The sequence below is a fragment of the Lepidochelys kempii genome, chromosome 10 (assembly GCF_965140265.1).
Source record: "Lepidochelys kempii isolate rLepKem1 chromosome 10, rLepKem1.hap2, whole genome shotgun sequence".
Classification (NCBI taxonomy): Eukaryota; Metazoa; Chordata; order Testudines; family Cheloniidae; genus Lepidochelys; species Lepidochelys kempii.
Genome location: NC_133265.1, coordinates 78759874 through 78784720, shown reverse-complemented (window position 1 = coordinate 78784720; position 24847 = coordinate 78759874). Strand labels below are relative to the sequence as shown.

The 24847-nt window shown below is 48.6% G+C and overlaps 1 protein-coding gene across 5 annotated transcripts in view; it reads left to right on the top strand.

Moving 5' to 3' along the window:
• IGDCC4 (immunoglobulin superfamily DCC subclass member 4) overlaps positions 1-24847 on the top strand; it is a 187392-nt gene that overhangs the window by 127115 nt on the left and 35430 nt on the right. For 3 of the 5 annotated variants that reach the window (XM_073304341.1, XM_073304339.1, XM_073304342.1), the window contains 10 exons: positions 3543-3698; positions 4186-4596; positions 6591-6896; positions 8771-8908; positions 10836-11006; positions 11757-11990; positions 19907-20014; positions 21311-21494; positions 22262-22389; positions 24540-24710. In XM_073304341.1, the coding sequence (XP_073160442.1) occupies positions 3543-3698; positions 4186-4596; positions 6591-6896; positions 8771-8908; positions 10836-11006; positions 11757-11990; positions 19907-20014; positions 21311-21494; positions 22262-22389; positions 24540-24710 (2007 nt within the window). The remainder of the gene's footprint in view (positions 1-3542; positions 3699-4185; positions 4597-6590; positions 6897-8770; positions 8909-10835; positions 11007-11756; positions 11991-19906; positions 20015-21310; positions 21495-22261; positions 22390-24539; positions 24711-24847) is intronic. The other 2 variants (XM_073304340.1, XM_073304343.1) reach the window with 2 other exon arrangements.

The following is a 24847-nucleotide window of genomic DNA, read 5'->3' as shown; positions in this document are numbered from 1 at the left end:
TCCAGAAACCACGTCTCAAAAACATATTGAAATAGTTTTCAAAAATCTGTGTTATGTCATAAGCCTCTTTCCTTGCCCTCAGAACCATTTAATCAACTCAGTCTTTAGCTGTAACTTGCCTACTCCGGGGGCTCTTCGTTAATGGCAATGTTTTTGGATGTGCTAATATTTCCTCCTCCGCCCCCCCTCAAAAAAAAAAAAAGTTTGCGGGACTCTGTGTGGGGAATACAAACAGGGAGGATTAATCACTGAGGCAGAGCTGGAATCTTGCATTTCATCCCATGTACTTAAGACATAATTAGCAATACCCATCTTTCCCATGCTAAATAATTTATTCATTGCTACACTGAGAGCGGTGAGTGCCCAGAGTATTTGTAATCAGAGTCAATTAGCACGGTTAGAGTTTGGGTTGTTTTTTTTTTATTAAATGAGTGGCACGTTTTCTTTCAAGCTGTAGTTTTTAAATGTTTGTTCTGTGCCCTCAGGTTTTCGGTCTGGATGTCCTTGGTTTAGCATGGATGAGCTGATTGGGCCTCATCAGTCTTCATGTGGTTATTAAAATAGATTTGGTTCCAAAATTGCAGTAAAAAGAAGGGCTGAGACACTCAGGATGAGTAAAGTCCTGTAACACTGAGGGTTTCAACTGTAGGTCACCCATTGAAACTCTGCCACGACAATCAGTTCCATCTGGGGTCAGATTTTCAAGTCACTTGTGTTTAGGCATGTGTGCAAAATGTGCATGCAGGTGTGTTCCTGAATTGAACGCCTGGGTACTGAATTGTGGGCCCATCCGCAGACCAGCAGTAAGTGGGAGGGTGTGTAGACGTTGCTAACAGCCGCGTTCCACATCAACTGTGCTAGGTGACAGAGTAACAGCCGTGTTAGTCTGTATTCGTAAAAAGAAAAGGAGGACTTGTGGCACCTTAGAGACTAACCAATTTATATGAGCATAATCTTTCGTAAGCTTATGCTCAAATAAATTGGTTAGTCTCTAAGGTGCCACAAGTACTCCTTTTCTTTTTGTGCTAGGTGAGTGGCCCTTGCTACTCGGAGCAAGCCACCACTCGACCTGGAGGATGCATCTGTGTACCCTGAAGGCAGGAAGCTTGTCTCTGTCTCCACATGCAGCCTTAACTGAATGCAGCCAGCAATGGGGTGTGGAGCCAGGAAGACGTTTCAGCTTCTGCTGTCTAGGGCAGTGTGTCTAGAGGGTGAGGGGAATGGCAGAGCTTCCAGCTGGTGTGTTCTTCCTTGCTATGTATCGCAGCAAGGATGAGAAGTTACAGAAGTAGCAGGGATGTTAGCAGCAGTACCGTGGTCGAAAGCAACCATGGCTCTTGTGGAGGGGAGAGGAGGCAAACAGCATGGTTCCCCATAGTGCATTGGAAGCTGGTGGGTTATTTTTGAAATCTAAAACAAAGTTCTAAAATAGTAAATCATGCATGAGTGCAAAACCTGAGCCCCCTCGGCCCCGTATAGCTCAGCCTGGCAGCTGGCAGGTTGGATTTACGAGCGCCCAGAGAAGCCTCTCCTCCCCCAAGCAAATTCACCCACAATCTGGCCCAAAGTCCCCTTGCATTGCTTAAACCCTGACACAGAGCAGGCTGGAGGAGGCAATGTTTGGATCGCATAGAGTAAACGTCGCTGGCTCCAGGCCACCGGCTTCCTCTGAGCTCTGTTGGGAGCAAGGAGGAACTATGGTGGCAGCAGGGACAGGAGCAGTCAGGGTGGCTTGCATGACACTCCACCTAATCTCTGGTTGACACAGAAGCCAAGCGTTGCTTTAAATTACACCCAGGCCATTTTGACTCCTGGCCAGCCCTGGTCCCTCAGGGACCCCCCCGCCTCCACACTCTCTGTTCTCAGTTCTGAGGAACTGCCAGGCCTCTGACCCAGCATTGCTCCTGGAGCTTTGCAGCAGTGATGTTACAATTAAAGATGTTTTGAGAAGGAACAGAAACCGGGCTTGTGCCCTTTTCTCTTACACACCTTCTGAGGCGACGAGAAGTCCTCCAGCAAAACCAGGCAAGGCCAAACACAACTCCCTATGTCTTCAGGGGGAAGCTGAGGTTCCTCATCATCCCCCAGGATCGGGCCCCAAAGCCATTTATCACTTTCTGCAAGAACTCTCTCTTTGCTGAAATTTCTCATGCCAGGAGAACTGTAGAGTCCCTGGGTCTACCCTGTTTTCAGAGTAACAGTGCTGTGCATGGCCTATCCACAGCAAGAAACAGATCAGGAGTCTTCAAATGTAGCTGATCTGACAAATCTTTGTCGGATCCAAGTTGAAGGCTCATGTGGAAAATTCAGCCTTTGCTGTTCATGGCAGGGTTAGGTTTCAAAACCAGGCCAGTAAATTCCCATGTAATCAAACTGGCTAATATGTTACAGGTCAGTAACCAGAGCAGGTACATAAAAATTTATTAGCGGGTTTGGCAAATTCATTGCATCCTCAGTGTTGTGAGCCAGTTCAGTACAGCTTCCAGGAGCCGGACAGGAAAAAAATCTCTTCAGTTAATGGTGACTCAGTGCTCTGGCTCCTTGTAAATGTGGGATTTTTAGCAGACAAATACACGCTGGATTCCATCCCGCAACCTTGTCCAATAGGCATGTAATAAAGCAATTATCTTCTTCGCATATGTCAGCCTTAGATATGGTCTGAATCCAGATACCCCGGAGCGTAGGGGATGTTTGGCTTCAAGTCGGAACTTCTTGGCTATAATGGACTAAACCCGGATCCGAACTTGCAATCAGTTTGGATCAGGATGAGAAGTAGTCTGAGTCCATCCCTAGGAGAAACCCAATGGTGAAAATGATAATCACGGGCTGTCTCTTCTTCTCAGCTGCTACCCCTTGCCAGTGCAATATAGGTTCTTCTTGGAGAGAGCTGGTGTGCGCATTAACTATGGGCTTAAATCTGCACCACAACTCTGCCCCTGAAAGATGCCACCCATTGCTAGGCAGCAAAACAACTTTGACTTTCATTGTAGCAGAACACCTGCTCTGCTACAGTTCAGGTTGATCTGAAATTGTTCTGTAGCATCTGAGTGTAGAGTGATAGCATGAGCATTACTGATGTGTTGGGGCATAGCACAAAGAGGGCGCTGTTAAGGTTGTTTTGTGGGGGTGATATTAGTATATTTCCTGTTTTTCAGAGGTTTACATTAGCTATTCTCCATATCCTGGAAAGACACAAGGCTTGGCTGGCCAACCTTAGCTCTATGTTAATGAAGTTTGGGCATTTAAGTTCGGTGCTGTACAGACATGTAGTAAGAGATTGTCCTTATCTCAAATTGCTTCCCGCCTAAATAATCAAGATGGACAAAGAATGGGTGAGAAAAAAAATGCTATTTATCCCCATTTTACAATAGGAAACTGAGGCCCAGAGAGACCAAGTGACTTGCTCAAGGCCATGTACAGCGGCAGAGCTAGGAATTGAACTTTTCATGATGGTTATTAGTTAAAGTCTGGAACCCCTGGTGTCCGAGTGGGATCCCTAATGTAGGCTTTACACCCACGGTGTGTGTTTTTGTGCTCTGCAGACGGGAAGCCTATTTCCATGGACGTGATTGTGTTAGGCCGGACCAACCTCCTAATTCCTCAGGCCCAGCCCCATCACTCTGGCGTGTACGTCTGTCGGGCGAACAAACCCCAGACCCGGCAGTTTGTTACAGCTGCGGCTGAGCTCAGCGTCCTCGGTGAGTTGACAGAATAAACGTTTCAGATGTAAGCACCACCCCGGATAATTGCTTTCCCCCTAGAATCACATCCAGAGGCCCCCCTAGAAGGGATGCTCACAGCTCCCTCGCTGTGTCTAAGAGGGGAACGTAATTAGAAGGAAGCCATCAGGTCCCAATCATTCAGTCCAAGCATGGAATAGTTCTCAGTGGCGTTATTACCACCATTTAATTTTTTTTCCTTTCCGAAGCATTTTTTTTCTTTCTGCAGCATTCCCTTGTGAAAGCGACCAACTTCCACTCTTATGGAAGCCCCTGGGGAGAACAGCCTAGGAACAGGGAGGGAGTTGATACCGATTTTTTGGGGGCTAGTCTCAATTAAGTCTCAAGAGTTTGCCTGGCAAACCTCCCATGCACCTGGAGCTGTTTCAGACCTAATGTGGCCTGGGAGGAAAGGGCTCGCCTTGGCTTTTTCTTTTTGACCGTCCTTTCTCTGCTGTTCTTTCAGCACCTCCCAGCATCTCCCAGTCTCCCGAAACCATTTCCCGCACCCGGGCCAGCACTGCCAGGTTTGTGTGCAAAGCAGAAGGGGAGCCAGCCCCCGTCATCCACTGGCTGAAGAACGGAGAGGCCGTCCTGTCCAATGGCCGGGTGAAAATTCAGAGCAGTGGCAGCCTGGTGATCAACCAGATCGGGCTGGAGGACGCCGGCTATTACCAGTGCGTGGCGGAGAACAGGCTGGGGATGGCGTGTGCCACGGCCAAGCTCTCGGTCATTGTGCGGGAGGGCTTGCCAAGTGCTCCCAAGAAGGTGTCAGCCGTCTCCCTGTCCAGCACCACTGTCTTAGTGTCCTGGGAGCGTCCAGAGTACAACAGCGAGCAGATCATTGGCTTTTCCCTGCATTATCAGAAGGCCGTGGGTAGGTGCTCTCAGTTTGCATAGTTCGGTTGTCACCACCATCGTAGAATAGCGGTGATAACACGAATCCACGTGCTGCATGTCCCCTTTGTGGGCTTGTGCTTCCTTCTTTATTTTTTAACTACATCGTGCATGGACAGGAGCGGCTGTTCGCGTGTTATCATGTCAGACAGGGTGTGATCAAGCTGGGTGTGCTTAGCCTGGGAGTTCAGGCAGCTGTAGTGTGGTATTTGCAGGGCCTCCTCAGAGAACCTGCCTCTCATACTATTGACTTCTCCCCACTAGGGTCAGAAAAATCTAGTGAGTCAGTGGGGTTTCAGAGCACTTTACCCTAGGATTTTTTTGGAAGCTCAGTTTGTATGGCAGAGCTGCACCTCAGACCCCGCCCCCTCAATGATTGTTAAGGCTGTTGTTATATTAATGGGACAGAGCTAAGGGTTTGAAGCCTTAAAACCACCTCTGCCTCTTCTTACCCAATTTTGCACGTGCAATTCATTGCACTTACCAGTTTTGCACATGCATATTGGGCAGTTGGGTGCCCATCTCCCCATTCTGTGCATGCAAGTGGCCACTTTTGTGATGCAATCAGTTGCATGAACAGACTTGGCCATGCAAAAGTGGAAGCCTGGGATGAAAATTTGACCTTGAGCATCTCTGGGGAATGCATGTTCGAAACAGGCCTTGGTGCATCCCACAGATACAATGAAGAAATAACCATGCTGGGATTCTAATCTGGGATCCCAGCCAGACTAAGTAGTTTCCTACCTTCCAAATCAGTATTCCGTCTTCTGGATAGCTGTGAAAAACTGAAAGAAGAGTAGGTGAACATCTGTAGTGTGCTCATCAGGACACTTCAGAAAAATTTTATCCTTGGTGATTTAGGAGCTTAAATCCCATTGATGTAGACACTGCTGAAAACTTTTCCGTTAGTCTTTATTCCCGTATGACACTGCTGTCCTTTTGATTTTATGTACACTTATTATGATTAAGGCTAAGATTTGTCACTGATATTTTTAGTAAAAGTCACGGACAGGTCACGGGCAAAAAAAGAAAAATTCATGGGAGCCGTGACCTGTCCGTGACTTTTACTAAAAATATCCCTGACAAAATGGGGATCTGCGGGTCCCCACACTGCCTGAAGTGGGGCAGCTGCACAGGGCTAGGAGCCGCTTGCAGCTCTGGGGGCCCCCACTGCATGTGGGGGCCAGAAGCTGTTGGGTTCCTCCCCCACTGGCAGCTCCAGGGGTTCCCCGCTGCCCGGGGCAGCCAGGAGCTCGGGGGTTCCCCAGGGACGGCCAGGAGCTTGGGGGTTCCCCCACCACCTGTGGTGGATGGAAAGTGCAGGGTACCCCACCGCCTGCTGCAGCGGTACCCCACAGCTCCCTGCCCCCACAGGCAGCGGGGAACCCTGCAGCTTCCAACCACCGCAGGCTGAAGTCACGGAGGTCGCTGGAAGTCACGGAGTCTGTGACTCCCACAACGTCCGTGACTAAAGCGTAGCCTTAATTATGATCAGTGAATGTACAAAATACCAGAAAGACGCTTGGTGCCAAGGGGCAATGACAGTGACTAAAACGGTCAAAGTTGGGTGCCTAGACGGTAGGTGTCTACATCTACAATCTGAATCAGGGGTCTGACTTTCAGAGAATTGAGCTGAGAATCTCCCATGTCTGCGGATGTCGGTGGGAAGCAAGAGCTCACGTGAAATCAGGCTGCTTATTTAGGTGCCTTAGTATGGATTTAGGTGCTTAACTTTGGCTAAAACGCTCACACGTAGGCATCTAATGTCCCTGCCTGACGAGCTCAGTGTCTAAGTTAAGATTTGCCAGAACATGACGGGAGAGGGTGACAGAGGGAGGACAAGGGGTATGCCATAATGGTTTCAAAGAGGGAAAGTTACAGTTTGTAGGTCTTGTGGAAGAGCTGATTTTGGACTTGACCAGTGTCTTGCTTCCTGCTGGTTGTACTGATGATGGGTTTTTGCATTGTCTCTAGGAACTGATAATGTAGAATACCAATTTGCTGTCAATAATGATACCACTGAGCTTCAAGTGAAAGACCTGGAACCCAATACCAATTATGTTTTCTACATGGTTGCATACTCCCAGCTAGGAGCCAGTCGGACGTCCTCTTCCATTATCGTGCGGACCCTGGAGGATGGTGCGTTGAGTAGACGTGCCCGGGTGTGTCTGAAAGTATTATCCAGCGATCAAGAAATCGTTACGCTTCACAAATGGAGACGTCACAAGACACCCTCCAGAGCATGGTGTCAGCTTGCAGAAATCCAGACGCGCTGCGAAGGTGGCCTGTTGCGACTGGATATTTATTGATGCTTTTTTTTTTTCTTCAGAGAGTGGGGAATAGTGATCTGCATGGGCAGCAACAGACATTAGATATTATCCTGCTGTCTTCTGATCCTGGTTCAGTTGACACACAGGCACCATTACTTGAAGTGAATTCAGCCGGTCTGGATTTTTACTTAGGTAACAGTGATTTTGCTCCATGTGGACTTGATCCAAAGCCCACTGAAGCAAACGGAAAGACTCCCATTAACTGGGGTCAGGCCTGCAGTCAAGTCTATTAAAAGATTATATTTTGCATTTATATCACCTTTCATTCCAAGTGTTCCAAAGCGTTTCTTAAACAGTATATACAGAACACTGCCAAAATGCAGCCGCACAGGGGCTGGAGGGCACTGCCAACTAGCCCATAACATGCCGTAGGACAGTGGCATTAAGGGGAAATTTTGGCCACATACCAGGCAAAGCCCTTCTGTTATGGGGTCTGTAATGTCCATACATGACTGTAAAGTTTAATCTGAAATTCACCCACATAGTAAACTGCATGATGCCTGTGTAATGGGGTACAGTCACTGCTGGGGGCGCCCCCTTGTGGCCGGGTCTGGGGATTATGTCTCATACAGTCTAGTGCCCCTTTCCATCAGTCATTCCGTTGCTGAAATGGCCTCTCCTCCAGTACTTCACAGCACTCGCTCTTCATGACTCAGCCCTCCAGATGGGTCACTTTATAGCCTCCCCCCGCCGCAGTCCCGAAGTCCCTCCGGACCAACTGTCCATACACTGTCTCAGGCTTCCGTGCCAATTACCACTCTGTGCCACTTCCCCAGTGGCTGCTAAGGAAACCTGGGCCCACCCACTACTCCAGGTTACCACTCAGGGACCCTATCATCAGCATCCAAGGTCTACACAGTCTCAACTCTTGCTGCTCTGTCCCTGGGCTTCTTCCTGCTTTGCCTTCCACGGGCTTTCTTCCCCATACCACCCCTGGGTGAACCCCTTCCGTCTGGGACAGGATCCCAGGGCATTCACCTCCCCCTGGGTTTCCACCTCTCTCTTCCCAGAGTGTGACTGTAGACTCTCTTCCTGCAGCTCTCCACTTCCTGGCTTATACAAGCCCAGCCTGCTCCTGCCCAGCTGGTCTTCATCTTCAGTTAGACTTTTTCAATCAATCCTGACTCTCCCCCCGGTGCGGTAGAAGGTTAATTGGCCCCTTCTGAGCCACCATAATCCTGTCAGGGCTGGTGTGGGGTGAACTCCCTGTCACAATCTGCCTCGGAAGTATGAACAGCTGCCTGGAATACAAATCTGTGGTTCTAGGGAGACTTGTTTTTCAAACCTGATGCTTAGATCCTTGAGCCATCCCCTGTGGCATTAAATCTCTCTGTTTCCATGGCAAAAAACTGAAAGCAGATAGGCCTGTCTAAAGTAAACTCCCAAATCCTTAGTGGAACAGGGAGCATTTCTGAGTGTCCTTAGGATATCAGTGTTTAAATTCTGGAAGCAAACAGGTAATGAGACATTGACATGCTAGCGGGGCAAAGACAGAAGTGGAAGCTGTTGTGGTCCAATCACAGGCATTAAGTATGTGAGACTCAACACAGGGCATGGAGTGTCAGCATGCCCCCAGCAGTTACGATTGTATGCTCTGCAGGGACAATACTTTCAGGACCGAGGACACCCAAGGTTCACCTGCCCAGAGGAATGGGTCAGCTCGGGCAATCCCAAAGCCAATCCCTGAACCTCTGAAGCCCCTTGGTTCAGACATACATGCTCCCAAGTGGAGCTAATCCCCAGTTGTGCCTCTTGTTGAAGCAGCTTGTTGCTCTTGGTTTTGGACTGAGGAGATGTCTCATCTGTTCGTTGCTTTTGCCCCAGTTCCCAGTGCTGCTCCTCAGCTGTCTCTGTCAAGTACAACCCCGGCCGACATCCGAGTGACGTGGCTGCCTCTCCCTCCGGAGCTGAGCAATGGGAAGATAACGAAATATAAAATTGACTACTGCACCCTCAAGGAAGGTGAGGAGGAAATGTGCTCAGTGAGAAGCAGAGATTGGCGCATTCAGTGCGTTATTGCAGTTCTCAGAAATGTATTGTGTGTATGGTTAATGCTGGCAAAAGGTGCCGGGCTGAAAACCTTTAGGACCCAGAGGCCTTTGTTTATCCATATCCATACAGCATAGAGACCAGCCCTGCAGGTGTCCCCATACTGCCCCACTGATGTGCCTCAAACCTCCCCTGAAAGGGTTAGACAAGAATTCACTCCCCAGCGCCCATTCTGTGGCCACCCTCCGCTGAGCTCTGCCATTGCACATGGGAACTGGACTGAGGATTGCATTTCACCCGGGCCACCAAGTAAACATCAGAGGATAACAACTTCTGGCTGTCCCTGGTGTTTTATGTGTTTTGAAAGGGGTGTAATGATTATAGGGGTAGATGGGGAAGTGCATTCGATGAATTGTAATTGTAATAAATCAGATCATAGTGTCAAAATAAAACCGGTATCCCGGCAAGCCCATGTAACCACATTTGCCAGGTTTCGGCTTTATCTGGTTTTATTATATTGTTAGCCAGTACACTAACCCTTCAGTGGGGACATGGGCACTTTCTCATCGGTGCCGGCGTCCCAACCCCTAAAGCTTTCCTAGCTCTGCAGCTGGTCACCTCCAGGATGTAGGGAGGGGATTGGGAATGTGACAGTGACGGGTTTGAGCTGTATTTCTGTTCTGCACCATGACACCTGGTTCTTGGGTTTATTCTCGGCGCCTAAAAGTGGTTGCACCCAACCCGATGAGTCAGTGGGAAGCGTTTGAAACGTGTGCACCACGGGGGTGATGTGGGGTTGTTTAAGGTGTATCCGCACTGCAGCTGGGAGGTGGGATTCCCAGCGCGGATAGACAGTCCTGCGCTAGCTCAGCTCGAGCTAGCGTGCTAAAAATCGCCGTGTGACTTTTGCAGCACAGCTGTCAGCTCGGGTTAGCCACCTGAGCTCAGGGCCAGGGGATCGGGCGTGCTTGGATTCGGGCGGCCAGCCTGAGCTGCCGCCAGACCTGCAGCTTCCACACGGCTGCTGTTAGTGCACTAGCTGGAGCACACGTTTGTCTGCCTGCGCCTGGAAACACACCTCCCACCTGCAGTGTAGACACAGTCTTAATGTTAAAGAACTGGGGCAAAATTCCCACAGGAGCTCAAACAGGGTGAATCGTTTAAACGTGACCTTTACATTAACCATAGGGCCACTGTTTGAATCTCTAGCAAGGCTGATCTTTGCAGCTCCAATGGAAATCTCCCACCAGGCTCTATTGAAATCTTTAGCTGAACGTACCTTATAACAGAGATGATCTGAGGAGGCAGTGTTCAAATTTGGGTCTGGGTCTGGATTAGATTTAGGCTGGATTTGAAATGCCATGAGTCAGGGGTAGGTTCTTGGTTCATATCAGTTAATTCAGGCTAGCATTTGGCTGCAGATTTGATGGCACCAAAATCTCAGTAGGGGCTCTTCTGAGATTTTGGCCCAAGGTATTGAGATGTCCACCATCTAGAAGGGTGGAAATTTCACTCCATCAGCTGTTCTCGTGAGATTTCTGCCAGCTTCACGCTGTCTCACAATTCCTGCTGTATCCAGACTGGAATTGTGTGTGTTCAGTGGGGAGAACAGACCCCTTCCTGTTCTGAATGTGACCCAGAATCGAAGCTGGAAAGGGATTGCTGAATCACGATTCCAGTTTTGGCCCGTCTCTAGTTATAAATCATCATCGCGCTGTTACGTGACAATGTGACATGGAGGGAAGTTTGCCTCTGGGCCGAAGGCCAGCACAGTGCACCATGCAAGTCTCACCTCAGCTTATTTGTAGCCCGGATCTCGCTCTGCTGGCCCTCGGCACAGGGGCGAATTCACTCGGATTGGAATAAAGAAGTCTAACTGGGGTTTCCTTGGCTCTGGCAGATCAGATCTCCTCCACCGAGGTGGGTGCAAATGAGACGCAAATCACCCTTGAGTCGCTCCATCCCAATAAAGTCTACAAAGTGCGCATTGCGGCCAGCACCAGTGCAGGGTATGGGGCCCCGTCGGAGTGGACGCAGCACCGTACTCCTGACAAGGACAACCAAACACACGGTAGGGGGCGTGGTGTGCGTGGCATAGCTCCTTTCTCTTCGCTGGGGCTTGGAACAGCACCGCCATGAGGGTGGGAGGTCAATACCATGATCCCCATTTCTCAGATGGGGAAGCTGAGGCAGTTAGACTATACGGCTTACCCAACCTCACATAAGGTTGTGTCTACACTAGGGAATTGTAGCACTAGGTCCCAGGCACACCAGAACCCCTTCCCTAGGTTTCCATTTAGTATAGGAAACCAGAATGCTTTCCCCTGTCCCTTGCTGCTGGGTGTGTTGGTGATGGGTCCTTCTCCCCACCACCTCCCAGATCTTCCTCAGGCTGCACGTTATAAGCAAGGGCTGATGAAAAATGAGTGTGGACATGTCTGGAAGTGGGTCGACAAAATTAACATACCAAGATGAAAGCAGAGCCAACAGACAGCAGCCGTAAAGGTGGTGCTGTAGCTAACTCAAAATAGGGCAGGTAAACTCCACCCCACCACAGTAGCTCCCAATCACCAGTTCTGCCTGCTAGACTGCACCCCCTTGCTATGTAGATGAACATCAGTTCTGTTATTCTGTGTTTATCTGGTTGGCCCATGCAGTGACAGAATTGTGACCGCTCCTCTCTGCCACATCAGGGGCATGTCCCCTCACTGGGACAGACCCTGCCTGTCCTTCAGGGGTGGAGAGAAGGAAGCCCCTTAGCAAAGGAAGGAAACACCGAGGAGTTGCTGAAATGTGGGTTTCTTTCCTCTTGTTTTTCTAGTTCCATTTGCCCCGACAGAATTAAAGGTCCGAGCGAAAATGGAATCCCTCCTGGTCACTTGGCAACCCCCAGCCAACCACGCCCAGATTTCAGGCTACAAGCTGTACTACCGGGAAGTGGGCACAGAAGAGTCAAGTGACGAAAACCCCTCTGATGGCACGGAAGAGGAGAGCTGGGATGTGGGGCCCATAAAGCTAAAGAAGAAAATGAAGCAGTATGAGTTAACTCGACTAGGTTAGCTGGTTAAGTCTACTTCTTACCAACATGTACTGGCACCGTGGTTCCACCTTGCAGTGCAAGGAGGTCGTGATCAAGAACTTCTAAGAAGGGGCAAAGTTATTTGGCTGCAAGCCCTTCAGCTGTACCATTGCATCCTACAGAGTCTGCTGAATGTACCTGACTTCTAAAGCTCCTCCCACTGTTAAGTCTTTAGCCAAACTGTTGCAGGGATGAGTGTACTGAGAGTTTAGGGGGCAGAAATTAACCTCTGTCTCATTCAGGTACTTGTGAGACCACCTGTCAGTGCAGGATCCGAGTGCTAAATTATTTTCATAATAGTAAATATTAAAATGCAGAAACTTCTGAAAGCTAATGTAGTGACAGATTATTCTCTAATCCGTGATTAAATAATATCTGGTGAAGCACAGATTGAAATGGTTGGTGTATCCTACGTTCGTATCTCAAAACTCAGGTCACAACAATCATCTGTCCCCACCTACATATTTCTAAGAACCTCTCATAGAATCATAGACGATGAGGGTTGGAAGGGACCTCAGGAGGTCATCTAGTCCAACCCACTGCTCAAAGCAGGACCAATCCCCAACTAAATCATCCCAGCCAGGGCTATGTCAAGCCGGGCCTTAAAAACTTCTAAGGATGGAGATTCCACCACCTCCCTAGGGAACCTATTCCAGTGCTTCACCACCCTCCTAGTGAAAACGTTTTTCCAATATCCAACCTAGACCTCCCCCACTGCAACTTGAGACCATTGCTCCTTGTTCTGTCATCTGCCACCACTGAGAACAGCCCAGCTCCATCCTCTTTGGAACACCGCTTCAGGTAATTGAAGGCTGCTGTCAAATTCCCCCTCACTCTTCTCTTCTGCAGACTAAATAACCCCAGTTCCCTCAGCCTCTCCTCATAAGTCATGTGCTCCAGCCCCCTAATCATTTTAGTTGCCCTCCGCTGAACTCTCTCCAATTTGTCCACATCCTTTCTGTAGTGGAGGGCCCAAAACTGAATGCAATACTCCAGATGTGGCCTTACCAGTGCTGAATAGAGGGGAATAATCACTTCCCTCAATCTACTGGCAATGCTCCTACTAATACAGCCCAATAGGCCATTAGCCTTCTTGGCAACTAGGGCACACTGCTGACTCTCATATCCAGCTTCTCGTCCACTGTAATCCCCAGGTCCTTTTCTGCAGAACTGCTGCTTAGCCAGTCAGTCCCCAGCCTGTAGTGGTGCATGGGATTCTTTCTTCCTAAGTGCAGGACTCTTCACTTGTCCTTGTTGAACCTCATCAGATTTCTTTTGGCCCAATCCTCCAATTTGTCTAGGTCACTCTGGACCCTATCCCTACCCTCCAGCATATCAACCTCTCCCTCCAGCTTGGTGTCATCTGCAGACTCACTGAGAGTGCAATCCACGCTCATCCTCCTGATCATTAATGAAGATTTTGAACAAAACCAGTCCCAGGACCAACCCCTGGGGCACTCCGCTTGATACCAGCTGCCAACTAGACATTGAGCCATTGATCACTACCCGTTGAGCCTGACGATCTAGCCAACTTTCCATCCACCTTATAGTCCATTCATCCAGCCCATACTTCTTTAACTTGCTGACAAGAATACTGTGGGAGACCGTATCAAAAGCTTTGCTAAAGTCAAGGTATATCATGTCCACCGCTTTTCCCATGTCCACAGAGGCAGTTATCATATCACAGAAGGCAATCAAGTTGGTCAGGCATGACTTACCCTTGGTGAATCCATGCTGACTGTTCCTGATCACCTTCCTCTCCTCCAAGTGCTTCAAAATGGATTCCTTGAGGACCTGCTCCATGATTTTTCCAGGGCCTGAGGTGAGGCTGACCAGTCTGTAGTTCCCAGGATCCTCCTCCTTCCTTTTTTTAAAGTTGGGCACTATATTTTCCTTTTTCCAATCGGCCAGGACCTCCCCCGATCACCACGAGTTTTCAAAGATAATGGCCAGTGGCTCTGCAATCACATCAGCCAACTCCCTCAGCACCCTCCGATGCAATAGATCCGGACCCATGGACTTGTGCACGTCCAGCTTTTCTAAACAGTCATTAACCTGTTCTTTCACCACTGAGGGCTGCTCACCTCCTCCCCATACTGTGCTGCCCAGTGCAGCAGTCTGGGAGCTGACCTTGTCTGTGAAGACTGAGGCAAAAAAAGCATTGAGTACTTCAGCTTTTTCCACATCCTCTGTCACTAGGTTGCCTCCCCCATTCAGTAAGGGTCCCACACTTTCCCTGACCACATTCTTGTTGCTAACATACCTGTGGAAACTCTTCTTATTATCCTTCACATCCCTTGCTAGCTGCAACTCCAACTGTGCTTTGGCCTTCCTGATGACACCCCTGCATGCTCGAGCAATATCTTTATACTCCTCCCGATTCATCTGACCAAGTTTCTACTTCTTGTAAGATTCCTTTTTGTGTTTAAGTTCACCGACGATTTCTCTGTTAAGCTAAGGTGGTGGCCTGCCGTACTTGCTATTCTTTCTGCACATTGGGATGGTTTGTTCCTGCACTCTCAATAAGGCTTCTTTAAAATACAGCCAGCTCGCCTGGACTCCTTTCCCCCTCATTAGCCTCCCAGGGGATCCTGCCCATCAGTTCCCTGAGGGAGTCAAAGTCTGCTTTTCTAAAGTCCAGGGTCTGTATTCTGCTGCTCTCCTTTCTTCCTTTTGTCAGGATCCTGAACACGACCATCTCATGGTCACTGCTGCCTAGGTTGCCACCCACTTCTACTTCCCCTACCAATTCTTCCCTGTTTGTGAGCAGCAGGTCAAGAGGAGCATGGCCCCTAGTTGGTTCCTCCAGCACTTGCACCAGGAAGTTGTCCCGAACACTCTCCAAAAACTTCCTGGATTGTCTGTGCACTGCTGTTTTGCTCTCCCAGCAGATGTCAGGGTAGTTGAAGTCCCCCATGAGAACCAGGGCCTGTGATCTGGAAACTTCTGTTAGTTGTCCGAAGAAAGCCTCCCCGTCCTGGTCTGGTGGTCTATAGCACACGCCCACCATGACATCACCCTTGTTGCTCTCGCGTCTAAACTTAACCCAAAGGCTCTCAACAGGCTTTTCTCCAGTTTCATACTGGAGCTGTGAGCAATCATGCTGCTCTCTTACATACAGTGTATGTAAGATGCATCTCTAATGCAGCCAAGTGTGTTTGTTACTTAAGGTTAAAAAGCACATGAGATGTCTGCTCCAGATTAAAATACAGCCGTGAGTTAATCCTCACCACACTGCTCTCAGGTTGGTATTATTTTCCCCATTTTACAGAGGAGAAAAATTGAGGCAAAAAGGTTCAGAGCTGGTGGTCAGAGAATGAGTCTGAGTCACAGCTGGGATAATAAGCCGCAATCAGATCTGAAGGACAACTTTAGCTAACAAGGTGCTTGTAACCATTTACTACAATAGACTATCTGTATAGTATCTGACTAGAGTAATTAGTTAATTAACCAACTGATAAGAAATCCGACATGCCATGAGTACTCTTGAAATAGGACTCTCCCTTCTTTGCCCCATGGCTCACCCTTGTAATTGTCGCATTCTGTAACTAGTTGGTTAATTACTAGGCTCAGAGGTACAATATATAGGGCTCTATGGGACTGATCTTCAGCTAGTGTAAAATCAGCATAATTCCCTTGAAGTCAATGCAGTTGTGCTGATTTTTGCCAGCTGAGGATCTGGCCCCATGTAGTGCAGCATTTTGCTTTGTTGACAAAGGCCAGCTGTTGAAACAGCAGTCTGAGTGTGCTTGCTAGCTTGATTTACACACCTCACGTATATTATGGATGGTTTAACAGTCAATATATAGGACCTGGGAGGCTAACTTATGTCACCACTAAATAAACTTTCCCCGTCTAGAATCGCTTTACAGCTGTGTCTACTCGTAGCCTGGAGAGGGTGTTAGCAGTTACAAGCCACTCTGAAGAATTTAGATCTGTAATTACTGCATGGAGGAAACCACATCTGTACATCATGTACTGTCCTTACCACTGACAAACCAGCAAGGAGAGTGGCCCAGGAATGATCTGAATTGGTTCCAAATGGTCCGGCACATCAGTGCTCAGAACATGACTTGTTCATCCGTAATTACTTCCTTACATTTGGGCATCAATCATCTCTTGATGGTTTCCTTATGATGGGGCTGACGTGGATTAACTAGTGTAACTTCATGAAGAGGCTGAACTGTCTTCCAGTTGGGAGCGTCCTCTTTTGATTTTCTGTGGAATGACGAGCTCTTGGGGGCTTGGAAAAGGGATGGGGTAGAAGCACCTAGTGTACGCTGAGAATGCAAAGGTGATGGGGAAGGCAGGGGAGTGTGAAAACCCAGCAAGAGTCGAAGTATGAGCATGCTGATTGAAGGCTAGACTGTGCAACCCTTGCACTGGTGGGCGCCAGCTCACACAAGCAGGTGTTGATTTCATTGAGGCTACATGTGCGAGTCAGGATTGCACAATCTGGATCATGGGCACTTGGCGAGAATATCACAATTCAGTTGGGACGAGGGATTGGATAAGGAACTGCAAAGTATTAAAAAGGGAACAGAGTCAGGAAAATCATTGTGCAGGAAATAGGAGAAATGGGACATTGTAATCAACACAAGTCTGTCGTTCCGGGCTTAATCCTGACATGTGTTGGCTCCAAGAATTCTCACTGATTTCAGTGGACATTCTAGGCCTGACTCTAGCAATTAATCACTAGTAACGGAATGTAACCCAAGGGCCAGGATCTAGAAGAAAAAGAAACACTGAGGGCCTAATTGTGCCATCCATGTTAATGGCTAGTAAGTAGTACCTTACTTTGGGAGCGGTACCAGGTACTTTTTAGCCTGAGAAAGGGTGGGAGAGTTAATGCCCAAATGAGCACTTAAGAAAATGAATGCAAAAATATATATTAGTCTATTGGAAATATTACAGCCATCCAGATCCCATATTTGAAGCGATGCAGCCTAGATTATTCTGGATCAATTTAATATAGGCATACACATATATAAGGGGATATAACAAAATAGATCTGTTTTCACCCTGCCTGCTAGCTTCGATAGCAATTCTTGAAAGGTTGATAAAACGTCAAGTCTGTAAGCTTTCAGATATTGAACTTCTGAGCCTTGATTATAAGAAACAGGAGCCTAACTCCAGCTTTCGAAAACCAACGTGGCCTGATTCTCAGTGGCTAGGTGGTGCAGTGGAAATGATCCGGATTCGTATGCCAGGGGTCGCAGATACAAATCCCAGCTTCTAGATTGCATAAGTGGCAAAAATTGATGCTAAGAATCTCCAGAGTTATAACTGCTGCCCCTTGCAGAAAGTTTGCAGTATCAAACTTCGTGTTTCACAATCTCTATTAGAGATCAGGATGAGGAGCAGATTATCTCACGTCCGCTTGCTGTATGGTTTCCTGTACCTTCCTCTGAAGCATCTGGTGCTGGCCACTCTCCCAGACTGGGCTAAATGGACCTCAGGTCTGATCCAGTCTGGTAATTCCTATATAAGTACTGAGCACCCGGCTGCAACTTCTGGTGTCAATGGGATCTGCTGGATACTTGCACTCCTGGAAATCTGGGCTCTAAGTTAAGTGCCTAAATGGGGATTTAGGAGCCTGACTTTAGGCTCTCATCATTGTAAAATTTTGGCCATGATGTTTAAAAGGAAAAAAGTCGTTACTGTATTAACAGTGTATGCGGGCACAGTGAGACTTGGCCTTTCCTTCCTGTCTTCGTGCTATTTCTTCCAGGGCAAGTTGTCCATTTTGCAACATCTTCCTTCTTGCCCTAACGCTCCCCTACCCAAACCAGACTCATTTCCCAGTGTTCCTCTCAGAAGGTTTTGTGAAGCTGAGAAAGTAACGCACAGAGCGAAACTCTGAGCAAGCGTTTGTGGAGCGGGGCCATTGATCAGTTACGTGCCACTGAGCCTGAGAACTCAGCGACTCTGTAGTCCAACAATGATAGCCCCTGCCTCAGTGAATTTAAGAGGCTCTCCTTTGTCAGAGGAGGCATGAATGCAGGTCAGCCAGTCTGTTTTCATCATCGCGCAACACCAAGGCGGCTTTTGAGGGAGACAAAACTGTGTTTGCTTTGGGGAGCCTTTCAGCGTGAAGAATGTGGCCGAACTGTTTTTAGATTCCGAACGTGAACACGTATTGTGAAGCCAGGGCAGCCTTCCGAGCACCCTTGGGGTAATTGGCACCAATAGGCCCTGGGAGCATAATTGGCGCAATAATAATAAAATTGGCATCAGTGAGACGGGCTTTGTGCTGCTTACATTGGCACGGCAAAGGAGCCGGTGAGCCATCGGGGCAGGGGATGAATAGGCACATCCCTAATTAACAAACTTCAGCAGCTAAATGCAGCCGAGGGAACCAAAGAGACTATGGGCTGCTTTCAGCGCATTTCTGAACAAGGGACTAGATGTCTAGAGAGAATTGCCAGTTTCCCTCTATTTAAAAACTTTGAATCTTTTAAGTAGTTTCCTTGAATAAACATCCCTGCTAAAATGTCCCCCAACATGGCAGGAGAGGCTTCTAGTTTGTGAAAGACCAGAAGAAAGAGGCAGGCAAGCTTTGCAACGGCCTTTTGGACTGTGTGGGCTAAGTTTGGTGTCCGTTGTCGGAACTAACGAAAGCGCAGCTAATGCTGCCGGGAGATATTCTGGGCCTTTTCCTGCAACCCCGTTTGGGGTCAGTGGGAGAATTTCACTTGAAACAGGGATCTCTGTTTCCTTTCTGAAGGCGCCTGGCTTTATTATTAAAGCAGCTGTGTCTGAGAAAGCGGTAGGCTCTGTTTGTTGTTGTGCGCACCAGAGTTTTTCTGACTGTAAGAATTTCTCTTGGTAGATGAGACAGTTTGGGACCGATCCTGTGCTTCTGTGTGCACCAAAAATTCTTGTCAACTTTAATAGAAGTTTTCAAGGTGCAAGGAATTGCAGGATCCAGCACTGTGTCTTTAAAAATACCCCCTCCCCGTGGCTGTACAATGTATCCTTCTGATCAGAATACATGAACTGGGCTTTCCCTGAGCAGAGGTTATTGGCACAGTCACACCATGAGAGAAGTTCTCCCACTAGGCTAAGGGGCTGCTGAAGGGCCCTCTGCATAATTAGAAGGTGATTGATTTTGTTTTGTAGATTTGCAAGGGTGTTGTTGAGTTACAAGGATAAATTTAATGTGATGCTTTTGTTTACTTTGGATGGTCAGCTTTAGTACACGTGTGTGTATGTGTGTGGGCGTGTGCAAGGGAGAGAGAAGTAAATACGCTTGTGTTCTGTGGTAGGTTGGTCTTGGATGGGAGCAAAAGGGAGTAAGGTCTAAGATATTTCTTAGAGCACTCGTTAGTGCAGTATCTAAGCAATCACTCTGAGGATCTAGCCCTAAATTACTGGGTAAAGCAACTGGAGCAAAGAGTATTAATGTGTCACCTATCTTTGGAGAGGCCATTGGGTTACCACCCATCCGGGTTTTCCCAGATAATCCTGCTCCAATGCTTGCAGGACATTCATAGCTCCTCGAACAACTCCCGGGACCTCTTAAACGCAGTCATCTTGCACTGTGGGACAATGTCGTGATGAAGCTTTAATGCAACATGATGCTACCTTCAGTGATAGAGGCAGGCACACAGGATTGGGGGTCAGGAAATCGTGAGTTCTTATTATATTGGCTCTGCCACTGACTCAATCGGTGACCCTGAGCAAGTCACCTTGCCTCTCTTGGCCTTGGTTTCTCCATCGATAAAACGGAGATGATAACACTTTGTAGGGTGGTTGTAGCCTGATGAATTCGCTAATATCTGAATGTGGAATCTGAATGTTTTTAAGCCAGTGCAGCTCTGTTGAGATTGGGCAAAGATTAACTTCTGCTGAGTGATTTTTGCAACCAGAAACATCGTTCATTTTTCCAGCCCCGGGGAGACTCTATGAGGTGAAGCTGGTGGCGTTCAGTAAGCATGAAGATGGCTACGCAGCTGTATGGAAGGGCAAAACAGAAAAGGCATCAGCGACAGCAGTAGGTAAGCAATACCCCTGTGACTTCATAGGGCACTTCTGAGCTATTTCACCCGTGAGCTTCTGCCCACATGTTCTGCTCTCTTCTGCTCTGCCCGGGGGTCTAAGATAAAGGTCTGGGATAAAGATATGGAGGCAGACATTTAGGAATCAAAGAGACAGCAGTCGTGATCTAGCACTGGTGTCAAACATAATCACTTCCATGGAGAATGAGCAGGGCCATCCGAATTTTTAGAGCCACCAAAAAGTGGGTAATATAGATAAATAATAATACAGACAAATGCGTCAGTTTCATTATTTGTTTCCCTTAGTGGTGAAATTAGGCCATTATTGTGATCCACAAAGCGTATTCTATCTGTTCATGGTTAAGGCTAAGATTTTGTCACAGATATTTTTAGTAGAAGTCACGGACAGGTCATGGGCAACAAAGAAAAATCCATGGAAGCCGTGACCTATCCCTGACTTTTACTAAAAAGATCTGAGACAAAATGGGGATCTGTGGGTGCCCACACCACCTGCAGCGGGGTGGCTGCGCAGGGGCTAGGAGCTCCAGGGGCCCCCACTGCGGATTGGGTGTCAGAGTTCAAGGTCCTACCGCCCATGGCTGGAAGCTGCCGGGGCCCCCACTGCCTGCAGCAGCTGGGGGCTGTGGGGTACCCCTGCTGCCCGCAGCTCTGGGTGTCCCCCCCCAGCTGCAGTGGCCGGGAGCTTGGAGGTTCCCCTGCCGCCCATGCCCACAATGGCTGGGAGGTCGGGGGTTCCCCTGCTGCCCACGGGGGCCAGGAGCTGTGGGGTACCTCAACACTCTTTGGCAGCTTGGAGCTCCAGGGGCCACCAGAGGCAGCGGGGGTACACTGGAGATCCCTACCTCCGCGGGCGGGGGTAGGGGTGGGACCCTGCAGCTCCCCACTGCTGCAGGCTGAAGTCACGGAGGTCGCTGGAAGCCATGGATTCTGTGACTTCTGTGACCTCCATGACTAAATCTTAGTACTTATGTTGCCCAGTACAATTGAATCTGAGCAGCTGGCAATCTTTAATTAATTTATCCTCGCACATCCTGGGAGGCAGGGCAGTTATCCCCATTGCACAGATGGGGAACTGAGGCAGAGAGTAACTAAGTGACTTGCCCAAGGTCACATAGGAAGCCTGTGGCAGAATAGAGAACTGAGCCCAGGTCTCCCCAGGCTAGTGCTCTAACCACTGGGCCCATCCTCCTCTTGATTCATCAGCAATGACTGCTCTTCTCTGTCCCATGCCACTGATACGTGTGTATTTCTTTCTTCTTCCTTCATGTACCATAGACCCTCCAGTTCAGAAGGGCCCCCCGCTGCCCCCAGCCCATGTCTATGCAGAGTCCAACAGTTCAACCTCAATTTGGCTCAGGTGGAAGAAACCAGACTTCACGACTGTCAAGATTGTCAATTACACCGTGCGTTTCAGCCCTTGGGGACTGAAAAACGCCTCTCTTGTCACTTACTACACAAGGTAAGTGTGTCGCGCAACAGGCTGAGCGACACAACAGCTTCCTTGTTGGAAAGAAAACAAACATACGGGAGAAACGTGGGAAACCTGGCGGCGGGGTGGTTTAGTATGTCCAGGACGCATGTGACTCTGACTTGTATCCATTAGCTCAATTCTAAATCAGGGCTGGGCAAAAAGCAGCTCCTGGAGAATGGTCCGTATCTGAAACACAGAGGTGGGGCTTAGGAGAAAGCAGGCATTTTTCCATCTTGATTTGTGGGGGCCAGCCTGCACTGCATGCTGGGATCTGTAGTTTCCACATCTTTGTATTAAGGATAAAGCCAGCTGAAGTATTTTCAGCCCCAAATATTCAGAGATCATGACATTTTAAAAAAAATACAGCGTTTTGGTTTAAAAATCGTGACATTTAAAAATATATATATAACAAATTTGGCGTGGCTCGTATATTTGTCTTCTGGGTTTTGAGGCTTTAGCGGGGTCACATTTTCAATCTTTTCTCTGCAAGAAAATCATAAATAAATGAACTGTCATGAAGGCTAGAAACATACTTTTATTTGAATGGAAGCTGTGATTCTCACGTAATCCCATGACTCCTGGAGCTTGGACTTTAAGAAACATATGAAAGATAGTGAGACTTGTGATAGAATTTGATCCGCTCCATTGCACTCACATCTTCTCTGGCCCATGGGCGCCTGGTAAGTTGCTGAGGTGGCCGGCAATGGGACCCCAGCCTGTGTTAATCTGCCCTGCGTGTCTGTGTTCCTTGGCAGTTCTGATGAAGCTATTCTCATCAGTGGATTGAAACCCTATACCAAGTATGAGTTTGCAGTCCAGTCTAATGGAGTTGGGATTGACGGACCGTTCGGCAGCGTGGTGGAGAGGTTCACCCTTCCTGACCGTAAGTACCGCACCGTGGTGAACATAAATCCCCAAACTCACGGAGCTCTCCCTGATTGGAGGAAGGCCAGTCTCACCTCATGTGCCTTGCCCACTAGTGGAGCAATGACGTAAATCTCTGAAGACCGTTTTCAGCTGCCAATTCTGTCGTTCCCTCTGTGTACTCACTCAGCAGATGTAACGTGCTTGTACGCTGAAAGGCCTGGGAATCCGTCTCGCTGTCTCTTGTCATCCCTCAGTCCTCTTCCGCATCAATGGAGGCTGAGAGCCATTTGAAAGCCCAAGAACCGGTCCAAAGCCCACTGAAGAGATGCTGCCATTGGACTTGGCTTTGTAACCACAGAGGAATGGAGGCAGAACTCGAGAAGAGCAATTGATATGAATCAGGGCAATTATGTTTATTTCAGATTTGAGTTTTCTTTTGTTTTCTTGGGGTGGGGGGGTGGCGATTTTCTCTAAGAAATCCTGCTTTCTAGTGAGGTGCCCGGGGCTGCCCTGGGGGTTGCTTTGAGCAATCGGTCCTGGCTACGGCTGACAGATGTTGTCAAAATGAGAGTCGTTGAGCCTAGCGTGTTTGTGTAGAGGCAGTGGCAGGAGTTTGAGCCTCCCACTCTGCCCTAGGGCTGGCAGAGGCTGAGAGCCCTGAGGAACACGGCTAGCTCCGGTAAGTCAGGGGATAACCTCTCTTGTCCAATAGCAACCTCCAGTGGCTGCTTTGGGAGTGGAGTTAACTGACTTTTAACTGACTATCATTTGTGGATGATACTAAACTGGGAGGAGTGGTAGATATGCTGGACGGCAGGGATAGGATACAGAGGGACCTAGACAAATTGGAGGATTGGGCCAAAACAAATCTGATGAGGTTCAATAAGGATAAGTGCAGGGTCCTACACTTAGGACGGAAGAACCCAATGCACAGCTACAGACTAGGGACCGAATGGCTAGGCAGCAGTTCTGCGGAAAAGGACCTACGGGTGACAGTGGATGAGAAGCTGGATATGAGTCAGCAGTGCACCCTTGTTGCCAAGAAGGTCAATGGCATTTTGGGATGTATAAGTAGGGGCATAGCGAGCAGATCGAGGGACATGATCGTCCCCCTCTATTCGACATTGGTGAGGCCTCATCTGGAGTACTGTGTCCAGTTTTGGGCTCCACACTACAAGAAGGATGTGGATAAATTGGAGAGAGTCCAGCGAAGGGCAACAAAAATGATTAGGGGACTGGAACACATGAGTTATGAGGAGAGGCTGAGGAAACTGGGATTGTTTAGTCTGCAGAAGAGAAGAATGAGGGGGGATTTGATAGCTGCTTTCAACTACCTGAAAGGGGGTTCCAAAGAGGATGGCTCTAGACTGTTCTCAATGGTAGCAGATGACAGAACGAGGAGTAATGGTCTCAAGTTGCAGTGGGGGAGGTTTAGATTGGATATTAGGAAAAACTTTTTCACTAAGAGGATGGTGAAACACTGGAATGCGTTACCTAGGGAGGTGGTAGAATCTCCTTCCTTAGAGGTTTTTAAGGTCAGGCTTGACAAAGCCCTGGCTGGGATGGTTTAATTGGGGATTGGTCCTGCTTTGAGCAGGGGGTTGGACTAGATGGCCTCCTGAGGTCCCTTCCAACCCTGATATTCTATGATTCTATGACTTTGGAGGGTGGCTCCCATCCAGCTGTGGTGGTAAGAGAGCTTTGTGGGCGGGGAATTAAAAACCAGAAGGGGGCAGGGGGCTCGGAGGATCCCTTGCCCGAGGATAAGAAAAGCTTCGGTGTATTTTAATGTTGTATCTCTTCCTGAGCTGTGCAGCTACACCCGTGTTTTCCTGCTACTCCTTAGCTTGCTGGCCAGGACGGACAAACTCCCCACTGTTTGTGCCTCAGGGAGCACACCCTTCCATTCAGCTCCAAAGTCAACAATGAGCAGCCCTGTTTGTGCACCATTTGCATCCATCCATGTTCAGATCACTCCGGTGTGCGTGCAGATCACTCCGGTGTGCATCCAGCCACCCAGCTCCCATCTGCAAATGCAGCTTTGGCACGAGCCCACTTTTGGGGGTACCAAATTGGAGGTGTGTCCCAAAGAGCTGAGCTTTCACCATTTCCCCTTTGGTTCCTGTTGAACATTTGGGGCAGTCGTCGTATCCTTTGTCTCTTCAGGGCCGTCGACGCCTCCATCCGACCTCAGGCTGCAACCGATCAACCCATATGCTGTGCAGGTGCATTGGTGTCCTCCAGTCGAACCCAATGGCATCATTGTGGAGTATGTCATCCTGTATAATGCAAACAACACACAGCCCGATGACATGTGGACTCTGCTGAGGAAAGAAGGTGAGCACCTGGAGTAGCTCAGGAGCGTGTCCATTGGGCTGGGTCCAGAGTGGAGGTGCGTTGACTTCAATCCTTGTTGGGCACATGTGCCAGTCCTAATAAATGTCAGTTCAGAATCCCCCCATTTCCCTGGCCCT